The sequence below is a fragment of the Rhinolophus sinicus genome, chromosome X (genome assembly GCF_036562045.2).
Source record: "Rhinolophus sinicus isolate RSC01 chromosome X, ASM3656204v1, whole genome shotgun sequence".
In the NCBI taxonomy this organism is placed as follows: Eukaryota; Metazoa; Chordata; class Mammalia; order Chiroptera; family Rhinolophidae; genus Rhinolophus; species Rhinolophus sinicus.
This window is the reverse complement of record NC_133768.1, coordinates 14,545,109-14,563,229: the sequence shown is the minus strand read 5'-3', so window position 1 is coordinate 14,563,229 and position 18,121 is coordinate 14,545,109. Positions and strand designations below refer to the sequence as shown.

General features: G+C 37.8%; 1 protein-coding gene and 1 long non-coding RNA gene across 11 annotated transcripts in view; one reads left to right on the top strand and one right to left on the bottom strand.

The window, feature by feature from the left end:
* Positions 1-18,121, bottom strand: part of LOC109460239 (uncharacterized) — a 253,015-nt gene that overhangs the window by 211,551 nt on the left and 23,343 nt on the right. The gene's annotated exons all lie outside the window — the stretch shown is intronic.
* Positions 1-18,121, top strand: part of ADGRG2 (adhesion G protein-coupled receptor G2) — a 102,791-nt gene that overhangs the window by 65,858 nt on the left and 18,812 nt on the right. For 4 of the 8 annotated variants that reach the window (XM_074323670.1, XM_019755401.2, XM_019755400.2 and 1 more), the window contains 11 exons: positions 731-769; positions 2,694-2,735; positions 4,964-5,017; positions 8,333-8,388; positions 9,261-9,316; positions 11,769-11,808; positions 12,280-12,317; positions 13,585-13,679; positions 14,218-14,284; positions 14,780-15,159; positions 17,794-17,965. In XM_074323670.1, coding sequence (XP_074179771.1) covers positions 731-769; positions 2,694-2,735; positions 4,964-5,017; positions 8,333-8,388; positions 9,261-9,316; positions 11,769-11,808; positions 12,280-12,317; positions 13,585-13,679; positions 14,218-14,284; positions 14,780-15,159; positions 17,794-17,965 — 1,039 coding nt within the window. The remainder of the gene's footprint in view (positions 1-730; positions 770-2,693; positions 2,736-4,963; positions 5,018-8,332; positions 8,389-9,260; positions 9,317-11,768; positions 11,809-12,279; positions 12,318-13,584; positions 13,680-14,217; positions 14,285-14,779; positions 15,160-17,793; positions 17,966-18,121) is intronic. The other 4 variants (XM_074323671.1, XM_019755403.2, XM_019755402.2 and 1 more) reach the window with 2 other exon arrangements.

The window sequence follows — 18,121 nt, the reverse complement described above, 5'->3', positions numbered from 1 at the left end:
TGCAATTACTTTTTACAGTGAAAGAACATCTTCAAAATAGTTTTGGCAGTAGTGTTTGGACCCCATCTTATATGGGGTTTTGTAAAAGCGTGACAATGTAATACATGCCTTTTTTCCCCCTAAAGTTTCATCCAGAATAATTCTAGAATGATTTTCATTAAAAGAAATACTAATAGAATAGATTTTAATTGGATTTTAAGTGAAACGAGGTGAAAGTGAGATTTTCCTAAAAGTTGAATATAATGTTCAAGAACTCCAAATTTAAACTAGAATTACTTTTATAAGAAGGTACCATTAGGCAAAAATGTATTAAGCATCCACAGGGCTATATATTAAAGTTAGGCTATAAATTAACGATGGAAATATCATATCCCTTAGGAACTTTCCTTGTAATAGAGAAAAATGGGACAAAGCATTAAACTACACAAATGAGTTTATTTTTAATCTAATAATTATAGGAGTGTTGCTCTGTTTTAGACGTGTAACTTGTATTCAGGAAACATTTTGAATGAATGAATACTTGCTCAGAAATTGTCTCTGGGAGTTAGAGAATGGATCATGTGGTGAGGGGGTGGGCAGCAAATACATTTGGTAGTGTCAGGCGGATTTTACCAAATTTTCTAACTTCTCCAGGATTTGGGGAAAAGTGAAATGTGTAAGAAGCCTAGGAAGATGTATGTGTTTGTTAATCATACCAACAGTTAGGCTAATTTTTATTATTTTATTTCAGATGCTAGGTTGAACGTGTTATCTACTTTAAACAAGACAGGTAATATCAAGTTATTTCTAAATATAATAGCTGGTCTTCTGTGGATTCTTGTTTCTCACTTGTGTGGTCTTTTGGGTTAGTAAAAGTTATCTTCTTGCTCACTTCCTATGCCTTCAACTGTTGATTTATTACTTGTTTTACTTTGACATTGAACTATAATTCTGGTGTCATCACACTCCTGAACTTCCAAACTGCTATAGCCATAGAACTCCACTTAAAATACCATTTATTATTTTTTTTATTATAATGGCAATATATCTTACTTAGTTCATAAAAATGGAAAATTATAGAAAAATACAAAGAAGAAAATAGAATTAATCTTTAATGTTACTTTCCTAAGACTGTCGATGTTAATAATTTGGTATATTTCCATTCAGTATCATATATACCTATATACATACAGCTTTTATAAAATAGTCGCAATTTACATAGATTATTATGTCTTGTCCTTTTGACTTCATATTAAATTATAAGTATTTTCCAGTGTCCCTTACTAGTAATGACTGGATAATATTCCATTGTGTATCATATGTTGACTATTAGAGTTGTTTCTACTTTTTTAGTAGGAATTGTTTCAATACATATCCTGTGCCAACATCTTTGCATTCATCCCTGATTCCCATAGGATGCATTCCAAGGATTGGATTTAATGGCTCAGCATTATGATATTGTAAGGCTCTTGATACCTACTGCCAATTACCTTCTAGAAAGGTTGTGCCCAGCAACATTCCTGCCAGCAGTGGATGGGAATGTGTGTCACTGTACCTTTGCTGAGAACAGAGTCTATATCATATATTATGAAATCGTTCTCTCAGTGCCTTAGGTTCTCTTTCACATTCTTGATTATTAGTGAGGTTAAACATTTTTCCCCAAAAGCACTTTTGTTACTAGAACCAGAAGTTAATTTCACAGTAGTGTGTTGTTTGCTCTGGAAATGAAAGTATCAGGTCAAACAAAATAATGTATTTAAAGGATCTTTCATGATAATGCAATATGTTATCAGCCTCTATAATTACCACCAATCATTGCCCATGAGTCAGTCACACATTGAAACAGAAACTCATCAATATAACACATACACAAATGAGGTTTCTGAAATTGTCAGTATAACATCATCATTCTTAACATAATCATTCTCCAAGATCTGAGCTCTGCTTTTCTTCAAAATTTGCCACTCACCCTAGGAGATGGAGCTTCTTTGCAAATCTGTGCCCTGAACACAGCCTGCTCTAATTGGCCATCCTTACAGCAAAGATTTCTGAACCTGGTTCTCCATTATCCGAGAAATGAACCATGGACTCTGTCTCCAAAGTGTGTTAGGAAGCTATTTCTAAGGTTTGCTTCTTCAGAGTGTGTTAATATTTACCTCTGAGTCATTGACTTTGAACAGTTCAATTGGATAGTCTCAACCTCTGAGAATAATTTTACCTATCAATACAATGGGGATAATATTAACTCAGAGAAAATAGGACACTGTCTTGATTGTGGAGTATAATAGCAATATGTTAGGTCCTGTGCTTACTGTTTCCATGAATATTTATTCGGAATCACCTGCTCTTCACAACCTGTCCCCTGAAGGTCCTGATAATGACGTAATGCCACATATCTGAAGTGTAAGTGCGCATGAATTTGTGTAGCAGCAGCACATGGAAACTGCAGTAGAATTGCACACGCAGTCGGGCGTGTAATGGGTGTGACCTAACCGGGCAAACATGGAAACCCAAGTCCCAGACCCACCCAATACCGATGCTATATGATCCGAGTATGCGATTCCCATTCATTTTGCTGCGGCGATGACCAATAGTGTCATAAAGGTGTCAACAGTGTGATTTTCTTAGCACTTCACTACAATGGTACTCATGGCAAATTGTTTTTTAAAAACAAGCAACAATTCTGCTCTAATATTTAAATTGCTTCTTTGCAGAAAAAACTAAAATCACTATAGTAAAAACCTTCAATGCATCAGGTATGACTTATTATCAATATCAAGACTTTCTTTTTTATAGCTAAAGTAAAATTAAACAAATGACTGGTGTTAATGTTTTCTTTCTCTTTTTTTCCTACCTTTTAAAAATGAAATCTGTTCTTAATGAATAGATATTTATGCACTGGGTACCTGAAGTTGTATGAAGAGTTTGGGGCTATATCAGTAATGATTAGACACAATGCCCACCCTCAAGAATCTTCTAGTCTATGGGAGATAAAGCAAACAAAGATAATTAACCTGAACATGTATGCACATAAGGCAGTGATTACACAAGTGTTTTTTCTGTCATGGTTAAGAAGCATGGGAGGTAATGCTTATCAATGGGATGCAGTTTATGAAGGAAAGATTATTAAAGGAGTAATCCTTAAACTCTTTTTAAATTAAAAAAAGGGATGTACTTTTAAGTACCTAGTGCAAGATTAGGGATACATGATATGCTTAACAAAGGCTTCTGGTTGATTTAAAGCAGGGGCTGACAAACTATGACCTATGGGCCAAGTATGGTCCACTACCATTTTTGTAAATGAAGTTTTATTGGAAAACTGTCATGCCCGTTTTTTAACATATTGTCTATGGCTACTTTTGTGACAGCGATTAGATGGCCCACAAAAGCCTAAAATATTTACTATTTGACCCTTTACAGACAAAGGTTTCTCACTCATGATTTAAAGGACAACCTGTGGCCATGTACTCGCGGGAAATTACAGATAACAGCCCTAACAATAGGAAAGAAAATTCTCAGTATAAGTGAGCAGCGAAAAACACACATTACCGGAAACGAAGGTGCCACAAAATTTTAGAGAAAGATGAGATATGATAGAATGAAAAGCTAGTAAGCAATAGACCAACTGTTGTAAAAAAATATTTAAAGCATTACTACCCACCATCTACATATTATATAATTTCATAGTGTATATTTCTAGTGAGTTGTATCCATAAACAAATATATTTAAAATAAAATCTTTCTCTTTAACGTGGGTAACCATATAGGAATCTATAGAAACAATACAGGGATCTACATATCAAGTAATTTTTGGCACCTTAATTCAGTTTGCTCACAGAATCAAAACTTTTAGCTGAACCATAATTCTTATACACCAAACATCAACTAAATAATTCTGGCAGAAACCATATCAAACACTCTAATTCAAATTATAATTTTAGTTTGTGTCCAAACTAATTCTCTTAGGAAAGAATTAAGCACTCATGAAGTACAATGGAAATAAAATAGCAATTAGGCTTTACATACATACTTCCAACCAAACCAGATCTAACAAAGGACCAAAATATTCCTTAATATAAACAATCTCTTCCCCTTGACAGTTTGCTTAGTACATTATCAGCACTTGAGCCTCACTACAGATTTCTTATACTCTGCCAAAAAGATGAAATGAATGAAGGAAAAATTCCTAGAGTAGTCAACCTTGAGCTCTTTTCAAATCAAAGAGATGTGCTTCTTTTCACCAAAGGTGAAAGTGCTTCTCACGTTAATATACATGAAGTTTTTTGTTCTAACATGGCTTATTTCATCTCCCATTCATCTCTGCCTCCTGTGTATGCCTGTGTGGTCTGTTGTCCTGGCCATCATTCCATTTTGCCCTCACTGTAACTTTTTATTTACGAGCCAGTATCACTCATTAGATTGTAAGCTCGTTGATGGCAGGGTCTATATCTGGAACTTCCCAAAGCCTGTAGAATATGGTAGGCACTCAGCAAATATTTTTTGAATTTTGTAATTTTTGCTCATGTGAAATGATGTCATGACACTGATGTTATTTCATAACACATTTGCATAAGGAGCAAAGACCAGCATTAAACTGCTCATGTTCTCCCCTACCCAGAAAGAAAGGAGAATTTTATGAGTTAGGGCTATTTCGTTTAAAGCCTCTATGCTCAATTTGTATTCATAATGTTTTGTTTATACAGCACAGGAGAAGGATTAATTGAGACTGGGACAAAGACATTTTAGGGAGGAGTAGGAGATAAAACACTGACATACTAAATAGTAAAGAACCAAGTTCTATAGCTGACCAACTAAGAAATGAAAACTCATTCCTTCAGTCTTTGTGGAATTCATCCAACCAATTATATCCAACTTATATTTTTGGTCCACATTTGATGCCTAAATTTGTGAATTCTCTTGACAATGTAGTACATAAGTGAAGGTGTTGACATGTTTAACCTGCTGGGTTGTATTTTCTTTGCAGGAGTCAAACCCCAGAGAAATATCTGCAATTTGTCATCTATTTGCAATGACTCAGGTTAGTTCTTGTGCACATTACCGGTTACCAGATAAATTGGCTCCATAGAGAAAAACGGCTGTTTTGCTCCTGTTGAGTATGTGATGTGTGTCTCTTTGATCTCTGTCTCTTTTCATACCACCTGGCTACTATGAGTACCAAATGAAAACAAAAGCAAATTTTAGATCTGGCTGAAACTATCTTCCCATTGCCTAGTGAGATGGTGGATTAACTTCCTTAATATGAGAGCATGAAGCTCTACACCAAATATTTTTCATTATAGCTTTAAATCCATAACTAATACCCTTAGAGTTGATTCAGGAACATAATTAATAATGAATTTAATTACTGAAAGCCACTTCTTGTATGTAAATCCCTCAAACTTTTCCATAGGATCTTAAGTATTATAGCTTAGAAACAGAATGTTGTCTTTTGCTAAAAATAAAACAAACCACTCTACTAGAATGTTGAAAACCTCAGTACACCTAGTTTAATTGGATGCAAATTTCAGTAGTACCCATAGTGTATTCTGCCATCTCTAGCTAAGACTGTCCACTATTTTAAAAATTGAGTTGGAAATCTCTTGAGAATGTGCTATTTTTGAAATGAGAATATTTTCCCTTCTGCCATGGGCCAGAAGGAATGAAATAACCACTTTTCTCACATTGGTTTGGCTCTCTGGGCTCCCTTCCTTGTTAAAAGCAATGAAAGCAAATGTGAAAAACAGAAAAACACGGTGTGGCATGTTAGAACTAGATCATAGCAAGAGAGAAAAGGAAGGTAACATACTTTATACTATTAAATCTTAGTAACTCCATTGATATAAAAAGAAACAGAGGAATATTTTCCTTTATTCTGTTCTCTTTAACATTTTAATAATTTGTTTGAAAAACACAGGAAACAATATCAAGTGAAATAAGTTAAGGTTGGATGGTTTAGAAAACAAGAAAACTTTCTGTTGAAAGACTGTCTCACAAACACTTTCTATTTGTGTGAGTGTGAGATTTGCTTATATGATCTTTCTGCTGTTGGTATGCTGGTAGAATATAGCAGGAAAATATTACCTGATTTTGATTAAAGAAAACAAACTTTGTTGGATACATTTCATTTTCATATATTGTATAACTCTCTCTTCTCTCCTTCTTCCCTCCTCTCTTACCCTTCTCTTTATTGAACTCTCCATTCATTTCATTATTTTTTTGCTTCCTCTATGTTTGGACTGGTGACTAATGTCTACTTTAGTGTTGTGTCTACATGATGTTTGATAACTGTTTGAAAATTGAACATTTAATTAAAAAAAAAAAACTGGTCATCTTGAATAACAGATGCCAGAAAGCTGGTTGGAGTAATGTTTTCCCTAATTAAGTGACTGAATTGACCATTTGTTTTAGTGTCTGTTGAAAACAACCTCATCAGGGGACCAACTCGTTTGTACCATAAATTCCATGACATCCTGCCAGAAACTATATAGAGACCTTCACTTTTTGCAGGTTCCAATCTAGGTTCATTAAGGGAAATGGAGGCTAGTGAAGAACCTTGGAGCTGACCAGGAAGAGTTAGGCTGAGGGTCAAAAAATGGTGGTTTCCCGGTTGCTCTGCTACCACTGTGCTCCCAGCACATTTATGAAACTCATCAAGCCCTCAACAACACTGAAGGAGACTAGAGAGATGACAGAGAGAAATTGTGGGTGTCAGCACATGCACACAGATTTTTTTCAAAAATGGATAAATAATTCCATGCATATATCAAGTATCTTTACTTTTAATAATTATGTACTGTATTAATTAAAATTTCAACATGCAAAAGTTCAAGTTCTCAGTAAAAAAAGTTGCTGGGATAGATAAATCACTTTCATCTCTGGTTTGGTGGCTTTGTTGGCCATTTCAAGTGGAAGGGCACCACTGGGAACTGAGCTGTGGGGATCAGTTGTACTTTGGGGTGCAATAAAAGAAGATGAGATGAAAAGGCCTTCAACCCTCTAGCTCAAACTACTGCTTATAGTCCAAATACAGCTTGCTACCTATTTTTGTAAATCAAGTTGTATTGCAACACAGCCACACCTATTCATTATGCATTGTTTATGACTGCTTTCGCACTACAACTACAAAGTTGAGTAGTTTCAACAGAGACCATATGACCCACAAAACCTCAAATATTTACTATCTATCTGATATTTCACAAAAGGGTTGGCTGACCCCTGCTATAGTTCATATGACATCCTTGCCTTTCTGCTGAAGAGGACTTTTTTTTTAAATCTCTAGATTATGAAGTGCACACAAGGTACTTCTGTTGAGGGACCTCTATTTTATTTGTTTCTAGATAGAGTAAAACCCCTCCAAGTATCCCCTGCAGGAAATAATGTGACTGAAATTGACTTCAATATTTCCCAAAGTGAGCATTTTAAGAACAGAGTTTTCCGGCATTTCTGGCATGAAAGTCAAAATGAGTTGTTCAACTGAAGGAAAAATCTGCCCTCCACTCTATTCAGGTTTCAAAAGCAAAATCTCAACTTTGTCCCTGGGAAAGATACTGCATTTGGTAGCTGTATTTTCAGAAAGAGTAAAACAAAAACATCAGCAGGGAATAAATGAACTTGCACTTGGCTGCTAAACTGCTGAGAAACACTTTTCCCTCCCTCCCTTATCTATGTAACTGCAACTATAACAACTTAAAAAGATTTTTTTAAAACATTAACTTTAGAGCCCCAGTTCCCCCAGTTAGTATCTTTAAGGGAAACAAAGTTCTGATGAGAAGCATGTAGGGATAAAATTTCTGGACAAGGGAACAAGTGTTCTTTCTGCATTCCTACAGGAAATTTATAGTTCATATTTTCTGAAAATTATATTGAGTAACTTTCTGATAGAAAAGAAAGTAAATGTTAGGGAGACCACCTCAGGGAAGATGTAGATGCCTGATCACTGCACTGTACACCTGAAGCTGGAGCTGAACAATAATGAATGTCAACTACAATTTTGACATTATACGGTTATATATATATGGTTACAAGAAGCAGAGTACAGCATTAGGAATAGAGACAGTAGAAATGTAATGACTATGTGCGATGTCAGAGGGGTAGTGGATGGGGGGAGAGGGGTTATCACTGTGTGAGGGATATAAATGATAAATGTCTAACTATTACATTGTTTTGTGCACCTGAAACAAAACAAAACAACAACAAAAACCCTAAAAAAAAAACCTAAAAGAAGAAAAGTAAATGTGAATAACAACAAAGAATTTGACAAAACTTTGTTTATAATTTGATCTTTTTCTGTGTTGTTTTAATCCTCAAGCTCTAAGAATACAAGTCTGATTTCTTTTTGAAAATTTGTTTTTAGCATTTTATAGAGGTGAGATAATGTTTCCATATGACGAAGAAAGCAACGTTACCCAGGTAGGTTTTAAGATTCTTCTTATTGCATTCTTAAAAAATGAATTCACATGTATTTAAAGCTTTGTTTAAGGTTGAGATTATTTATATGATATTTGGCATATTTACTTTTATTACCAAATTTAAATAAAATGTTATTGAATTCCTAGCTTTGTTAAGAAGGCTTGACCTCTTAATAATCATGGTATTTTGTTAATTATATTTTAGTTTTCACTAGGTTTGTTGCTGAATAAGAATGTTTATATGATGCAATTCTATTACCAGTCAAAATTTATAATATTAGAAACTCCTAACAACAATATTGTATGTAGTTAATCTAAGAATAGTCTTCTAAATCTGATCCTGTTCACTCTATGGGGGTTAGGATACAGGAGTATCAGTCTTACATAACCTAGACTGGTTCAGAGGATCCCAGATAAACGTGGTTTTTTCATTCAGTGACTATCTCTGGAGTACTTACTATGTGCCAGGCAATGAACTAGGTTCTAGAAATGTAGTGATGGCTGCTATCAAGTTTCCCTTTTTACACTGGGATCTTTTACTTAAATCTGGGACTTTTTGTGTAGAGAGCTTTAGTAGTGTTGTTTCATAGGAATAACAAAAGACAGAATGGAGTAACAAAAGACAGAAATTAGCACATCACACTTGCTGATGCAGAATATTTTAAAAAGAAAACATAAAAATAAGAACTGGCTCAGTCAATATGGTCTTGATCATCTGCTAGATAGTATTCCATGCAGTTAGCATTCAAAGTCTTTAGGGTGTAGTTCTTTGGGTGGCCAACAAAGCTGAAGAACAATTTCTTGTTAAAGAGTGTAAAAAGACAAAACAAAACAATATTTCTTGTATTCTTAATGATTTTGTACTTCTAACAGAATCAAAATATGGCTAATGGCACCTTAACTGGAGTCCACTCTCTAAGTGAATTGAAGTGAGTAATCTGCTGTTTGATTTGAAACTTAAGACATCAACTATGGAAAGATACTTGTTGAGCTCTATTTCTTCTGGAAGCTGAGACTAGGAAAGAGACAGACCCAAAGGATATACAGAATTGGTTCTTGAGTTCTTTGTAAACTATAACCATAGTCACCTGTCATCAGCTAATATTCCCATGAGGCTCTTCTCTTTGCTATGAAATTACGTAAGACTTCCATTTGAATTGGCTTTGAGTTGTAATATGATACAATAGCCAGCAAGGTGGAAAGAAGAGTTCAAGGTAAGATTCCTTGTACACTATTTGCTCATAAAGCATGAACAAAAGTGATTCAAAAGTCAGAGAGAGGTCTTTGTTAAGTAGACCTCAGCTTACAGGGACGAGCACAAGGAGAACTACATTACAAACAGATGCCCTCAGTTAGACAACAGGACCAAATGTCAGCTAGCAGGTTGGCCCAGGCCAGGAGACAGTCGCAGCCTGTCACTGGGAGGGGAAACTCCATGGCTTTGCCTTCATGGCAGGGAAGCAGTGTCAAAGATGAAATTCAGTACTTCTCAAATGAAGTTTTTGTCAACTTTTAAACCAAATCCAAAAGCTCTGGGGACTATCTGTGACGGCACTGAAGAGAAAAACCTTTCCTAGGTCAAAAAAATAAAATAAAACTGTTCTTAAGGGTCATCCTTTCAACGAGCATTTAGACTTGGCAACGCCTAGGTGAAGAGAACATCATGATTCCAACTTGGGGAACATCCAACGTCCCCAGGGCTTTACTGAGTTGATGATGCAAAAAGTTAAAGTAGTGAGAACTGGGGTGGGTGGCGGTGATGGTCATTCCTTTGTGCCTATTTTTTGACCACCTGATGAAAATCTAGCTTTTCCAACTATTCCAAGTATATATGTGAAATAAAAAGCAGGAGATATCAGTGTCCTAGAAAGATATTTAGGGGGGCAATAATAGTGATAGGAAAACGGTTTTTAAACTCACAAATTTATAAATAGAACACAACTTAGCATGCTTGTAAGTAATTCATCCTAATTACTAGACTTAAAATATAGATGAGCTCATTTGAAAGCTACCAACCATTTGTCGAACACCTACTATATGCTGGGCCTTGGGGATACAAGTGGGGAGAAAGCCAGCTGTCTGAAATGTAAAACTGGATCCAGAGCTGTGGTTCACAACCCTGGCTGCATATGGAAATCACTTGGGGAGCTTTAAAAGTCCTGATGCTCAGGCACACTCCATACCAATCAAATCAGTATTTGGGGTCTGAGATGCAGGCATCAGTATTTTTGAATGCTCCCCAGGTGGTTCCAGCATGAGACCATTTTGAGAATGGGGAGCCTGGTAGGAAAGATGCAGGATGAGAACGAATTATAACAATGCAGTATGATCTGTACAATGAAAGTGACAGGTACAGGGTACCAAAGACTATTCTAAATATCTGAATATAGAGCAGGTCAGACCTGAGTGGAGGGGCCAGTAAAAGCCCCCAGGAAGAAGGTGGCCTCTGAGCACAGTTATGGAGGAGCAGCTCCTGCCAGCTCAGAAACCTGACTACTGTTGCCACCATCTTTCTCTTCCCTCCAGACCTGCCCTGGAGCCATCTAGAACTAACGACTGACTGCCATTTATTTTGGAGCAGGGGTTCTCAACCTCAGCACTATTGACATTTGGGGCCTGATAGTTTTTTGTTATGTGGAATTGTCCTGTGCATTATACGTTGTGTAACAGATCCCTGGCCTCTAACCACTAGATGCCATTGACACCCCAACCCCAACTGTGACCATCAAAAATGTCTTCGGATACTGCCAGATGTCCCCTGGTGGGCAGAGTCACCAAGTTGTGAAACACTGCATTAGAGTGACTTTTTAAACTAGATTTGTTTCATCCTTACCTCAAGTGAAGTTCTGCCACATTGAAGAAATAAAAGTGTTGTTGGAGTGCCATCAGAGGAGAGGAATGAGGGAAAGTCCTAAAGAGGAGTTGTGAGGAGGGGAAGGCAGGGCTGGAGAGTGCTAGCGGGCAGGCGGGGTCAGTTGGAGAGGAAATGAAGAAGAAATCAGAGGCCCAGAGCCTCCGGGGTGAATGGCTGGCCCCTCAGAAATTCTGCCTCGGGCCAGCCAGTTCTTCCTCTGGCCCTTTGCCAGAAGAAGCTGCCTGGGGTTTGCAGTAATCTAATGAATAACAAGATTGTTCAACCATAATTTCTATCTCGCTGTTGGCTAGAAACAATACAGCTTCTGTGTGGTTAGTTTCCCTTGTCATATAAATAATTTATTTTTCGCACATAGCAACCTCTTATTATACCCAGTGTTCCTTCAAAGTGAACACTGCAAGCAATAAATACCACATGCTTAATGTATTTGCTAAAAATCTAATTTGTTTTGAATTTAACACCACCAATGGTCTCCTTCATGTCTATTTCTTTCATTCTATTAACAGACGATCAGACCTCAACAAAACCCTGCAAACCCTAAGTGAGGTAATCATAGTACACCCTGTACCTTGTTTACAATTATTGTTATTTGGGGGAAAGCATGGAGTTCTGCATTTCTGGGAAGATACGTATTCAATTTCCCCCAAATTTGTCAAGTTAAAAGACTGAATGGACTAGTTCCATTACTCCAAAAATCAAAACTAGGTGCAATGGATGGATATTACAAGGAGGTATATTTTCTTTCATGTAAAACCAAAAGTTTCTTAAAACTAGGGCTCCAGAATGAGCTCCCTTGTGCGGTAGTGAGCTCCCTGACACTACAGGTATCTAAGCAGAGCCTGTATAGCCTGAATAGCTTTGATCATATGTCAGGAATCTAGTAGGGATGTGAACTGGATGATCCCTAGGGATTCTTGTAGTTCTAAGATTCAGTGATGCTATTGATTAGTCCTGGTTTGTCTTGTCTGACATTTTCAACTATCAAAGTAACACATATATTTTGTTTGTTTGTTTCAGACTTATTTTATAGTGTGTACTACAGAAGATGCTCAAAGGTCAGTTATTTTTAATACTTTTATAAATACCATTAATACTCTACTCGTGAGAAATAAAGTATTGAGGAACCTTAGGTTGCAAATTCAAAGGTGTTCCTCTAAAATAAATACCTATTAATGACATTTTGGATATATGTATCTTTATTGTTCCAAAACACTCATCACTCTGTCACAAGCATGTTCTCATTTCTTTATGAAGCACAGAGGGGTGGGTGGTGTCGGGCCACTGGCCTCTGGTTCTATAAGGCTAAGGATTATCAGGTCCTTAGCCCCAGGGGCCACCAATATGACCAAGAAATGGCTCACAGTGGTCCAGTCAGGGTGAGGGACAGTCAGAGAAGAAGGAACACAATATGGAGCTTGGGAGAAGGAGAGACAGAAGGAAAAGATTGGCAAGAAAGAGAAAAAAAGAAATTAAAGTGTGTGCATGGGTGAATCAGCGATTGCCCGACAATTATTTGAGGTTGCACAGATTCTTATTTTAAATTGCGTCCATTGGCTGTCCTGGCTGCTTAAACCAACGGCTTATAGACCAATAATCTCACTACTTGAAACCTTGAGCATTCTGTGAGAGTAAAAGTCCTAGAAAATGACAGTTTCTACTCATCAAACTATTCATTGGTACAAGTAATGGCAAGTCTTCCATGAAATTGCAGATCGAATTCCCTGTGCACTCTATGTATTTAGTTCATGTCACTTACCTCTTTTTTGTTCTTTGCAATATTAACTTTTTTTTTACCCAAACCACGACTAAAGTAGAAAAGAAATAGAATGTCTTAAATTCCTAGTTATCTGACCATCTAGATTTAATCTCCAGAGAGACTTTGGATTTAAGAGACTTTGATGTTCACGTAGGCTGGTATTTGAAAGGGCTCCGATGATGGAAATTCAAATCCTCCAGATGCCACACAAGTAGCTAGCTGGGGCTAAGACTAGATGTCCAGATTCTTGTCTTTGTAGCCAAGTTTCACCGGAGCCTGTTCTCTGTGTGGGCAGGCAAAAGGAATCATCAGCTGTGTGTGCTCAGAGGGTCCTCTGGTTTGCAACCTCTGTGAATATAAACCTCTGTAAATTTCTTGTCCTTTAAAGTCTTTTGGGTAAAATTCAGACCACGGTACATGGGTGTTTACTAGCTTATTAAGGTAACATTGCAAGTTAACAGTGTCACTGTCCCCTTTCCTCACTCTAAGTTTAAAAAAGCAATTACAAATATGTAGGTAGATTTCCAATTTAGTAACATTCTGGTTGTATGTATTTCTCTTTATAGCACATTCAATTGTACATTCACAATAAAATTGAATAAGACAGTGAACATATGTGCTATAATGGTGGCTTTGAAAAGAGTAAAGATTCGCCCGATAGGTAAGTTGTCTCTATCTTTACTGCTGTGTTCATCTTCATGTGGCTTTGACGTGTTCTTTTTTAAATTGAAAATATAATTAATAAATTTACGTATGTTACAGCTGTCTGTTTTTGACTCTTTTGTCCTTGGGCAGTTTTTCGGGAGCTCTAAAAAGTGATTTTTCCTGCTTTCATGATAAAATTTTACTATACTGTATTTGAAAACATGATATACCCTGAAGAGAAGGAGAAATCTATTTGGAATTTCCATGGCTTGCTGCTGGGATCTATTTAATTCTGAATTCCTCTTCGGAGTTGCTGAAGAGCGATTGATATTGTGTGCATATAACACCCCCCCCCCAAAATGATTCACTTGTTATTTTTGAGCACCTACTTTGTATATGTAACTGTCAATATAATGGCATCCCATTTATTTTATCACCTGTTGTAGACAAATGCCCTTTAAAATACAGTCAGTGTAAGAACTATAATACTTGATGGCTCTGAGCTTCTCCTTATTCTTGACCGTGCATTTTCTTCTTCCTTTTGTCTCCTCCAGAACAGTGCTGCTGTTCTGTCAGAATACCCTGCCCTGCCTCCCCAGAAGAGTTAGAAAAACTGCAGTGGTATGTAGCAAACATGTGACCCTTTTCCTAAAAAAATAATAACATTTAATGGCTATGTTGGCTAAGGAACTTTGGAATTTTGACAGTGAATAAGAGCTTTCAATTTCAGCACTTCTCAAACGTTACTGCAAATCTCAATTACTGAGGATCTTGTTAAAATGCAGCTTCTGATCCAGTAGGTCTGGGTGGGGCCTGAGATTCTGCATTTCTGACAGGATCCCAAGAGATGCCAGTGCTGCTAGTTCATGGACTCCACTTTGAGTAGCACGGATCTAGACAACAGAGCAGTGGTTCTCAGACCCGGCTGCATGTTGGAATCAGCTGGGGAGTTTTAAAAACACCGATGCCTGCCTCCCACCCTCCGAGATTATGATGTCCTTAGTCTGGAGTGCAGCCCGCGCTTCGGGGTGGTGTAGGATGGTTGCCAGAGGAAGAGAGTCATCTCTCGGTAGCTCATTTATGACTCATGTGTACGTCTCTGATTCTTTCCTTTAGTGACCTGCAGGATCCAGTTCTGTGTCATGCTGGTCATCCACGTGGCCCACCATTTTCTTCCGGCAATTCCATCCCAGTTGCTCCTCTGGCCACCGTTCTTTCCCGGGTCTCCAGTGCCTTCTCTTTTGTTGAGCCTCTAGATCATCGACCTGTCACCCAGAGCCTCACAGGAGTGATTCACCTTCCTTCTCCCCAGCCTTCAGCTCCCATAGCTTTTAGCCCTACCATTGACATATTCTCCCAATCTGGAACTCTCTCTTCCCCTATGCCCCAAACTGATCTTTACCACACCCTGCCACCTATGAAATCCTCACATCCCTCTCCCACCATGTCTGCCCCTGTGAATGTCATCACGGCCAGCACACCTCCTGACAAGACAGGTAAGTATCAGGCATCAAGCTGCTTCTATGTTTGTTGTAATTCTGGCTACCTGACACATAGCTGCTAGCCTGCCAAATCGAGATACAGTGGTACCTCGGTTTTCGAACGTCTCCGTTGATGAACATTTCGGATTATGAACGCCGTAAATTTTATGGATCTATGGCATCATTAGATAGTAAAATTCATGCTAAATTTGCAGTTTTAGGGGTTGATTTGAAAGGTCTGGAACGGATTAATCCATTTTGCATTACGTTCTATAGGGAAACCGCACCTCGGTTTTTGAACGTTTCAGAACTCGAACAGTCTTCCGGAACAGATTATGTTCGAAAACCGAGGTACCACTGTATCTATAATGAGATCATGCTGAGCCTTTCTTTTTATGATGTCAGCTTGATTTCGAGAGCTTTCCTTCAGGCATTCATAGAACACAGATATGGCTTAGTGTAACTGTTTTGACCAAGAGTGGAGAAATAGCTCTGAGGCAAGCACAGATCTTATTTTACCAAGATGAGTTATTTTATAGGTTTCTTTCTCCTACAAAAGGTTTTTTGGGCCACTGTTTTCTCTGAAGAGAAAACTTTTGAACTGCTAAACGCAGTAACTCCGTTTAGACGGAAGACAAAAGAAAAAATTGGTGTTCTTGAAAATCAGTCACAGAGTGACAGAACTGGGACTGGGCGAAGGTAGCCGTGAGTAGGGGAAAACAGTCAGAAGTCCCAGGCGTGGGTCTGCATGGGCCCTTGCAGGCGGGGTGATCTGAGAGAAGCCATTTAGCTCCTCCTGACTCAGCCTGTTCTACTCAAAGATGGAAATAATCACACTAACAGCACTAGGTAGAGAACAATGGCCTACATAAGAATGGCATGGAAATTGCAAAGGGGTCCCAGGGCACGAAGTAGGTTTAGGGGTAAAGGATAAAGAAGGAAGGAAGCAGAAAGAAGTCTGGATACTCTCCAGGGTTTCAATTCAGTGAGTGAGGAGCAGGTCTTCTCTAGAATTTTGGATGGTATGAGGCAAAGCCAAATTCTTGGTGACATGAGATTGCAGCTCAGGTCGTGGTCCCTGCCTCCTCCCACACATGCCACCATCTCCCCTCAGGAGATTTAGAACTTCTGCCAAATGACTTGATATTTCTTCAAATTTGCACAAAAATTGCACACACAAAAAGCAATTTTTTTATAAATATGAACACTTTTAGGCCAAATAATAAATTCATTGGGACTCTAGTCAAGAGAAGGTTTAATGGCTGATGAAGAACAAAGTAAAATTGAAGTTCATTATCCTGGGTCTAAAATGCCCACCTTTCCAAAGCTATCACCATTGACCCTGAGAATCAACCTAACAAGGCTACATAGAAAGGCCAGCTAACTGGCCTCTTGGATCTGTGCTTCTATTCCCAGGACTTGGGTTTCAGGCAGTGAGACAACAGAAGCAGAGGGACATATGCATAAAAGATGTGGTAGAGTATTTACCTGGTAGCTAAAAAGTAGATAATATAACTTAATGGTTCCACAAGAGAGGAATGCTGAAATATGACAGTGTCACAATGACTCACATAACACAGTGACTATTACATAGCCAGGCATAAGAACAGCTAAACAGAGACTTGGGGGCATTTTTCAAGTTTTGAGTGAAGTGAAAATACAAAAAATAGTTTGCACACCATGTTTATAACAGTATGTTGTAACACATGGATAAAGATTAGAAAGGAACATGCAAAATAAGAAATAGGATGTTAGGTGGTAAACTTAAGAGACTTTTGTTAGACAGGTTTGTATCATTGTTTCCCAATTTAAAACACTATTAAAAACCAGGCTTACAGCTGGTAGTTCACCTATTAATTTTATAATACTCTCCTTCCCACAAAAAGTGCATCTAGTTACCCACATAAAATCCTGTACTCATGATATAAATTAAATACAGGTATATCTATGCTTGTATGAATATACACTAAATACACTGATGTGCTTTTACACTTTTTTAGTTAGGTTTCTTAAAGTACAATTTACATACAATAAAATTTATCCAGTTCTATGGATGGATGAAAATTTTATAGTTCTATGAGGCGGATAAACAGCCACAGTCATGTAACCACCATCACGGATATATGACACTTCCACTACCACCCGAGTTCCCTCATGTCCCTTTGCAGTCAACACCCCTGCCCATTACCCCCAGCCCCTGGCCACCACTGATCTGTTTTGTTTCCTTATACTGTATGTTCGGGTTTTCTAGAATGTCATATGAAGAGAATCATACAGTATATAGCCTTTTGAGCCTGGCTTTTTTCAGTTACCATAATACATTAGAGAATTGGAGACCCATCCGTGTTGCTGTATGTATCAGTAGCTCATTCCTTTTTATTACTGAATAATATAGTCCATTGTGTGGATGGACCAGTTTGTTTACCCATTCTCCAGTTGATGGACATTTGGGTGTTTCCAGTTTGGCACTATCATGAAAAAAAAGCCACTATAAACATTCATGAACAAATCTTCTTTTAAGACATGTTTTCATTTCCCTGGGGCAAATACCTAGGAATGGGTTTGTCAGGTCACAGAGTCTATGTATGTTTCTTTATTAGTGAATTTTTCCATTGTGTGTTCATCAAGTGATTTGGCTCTCTGTTTTAGAAACTGTTCACACCAGCGGCATCAGTGTTTCTGATCTTGAGAACCAAGTGGCTCAGATGGAGAAAGTTCTGTCCTTAGGCAGCCTGGAGCCTAACCTCGCGGAAGAAATGATAAACCAAGTCAGCAAACTCCTCCGTTCCCCACCTGCCTTGCTGGCCCCTCTGGCCCAAAGGTATGACTTAACAAACTGACCCTCTAATGATAACGATGCCTCTTACATGATTAATTATAGCCAAGTATTTTCTCTCCCACTGTGAGGTTCATAATGACTTCAATTGCTACTCTGTATTCTGCTAGAATAGGGAAAACAAAGTGGGAGTGTGGAATC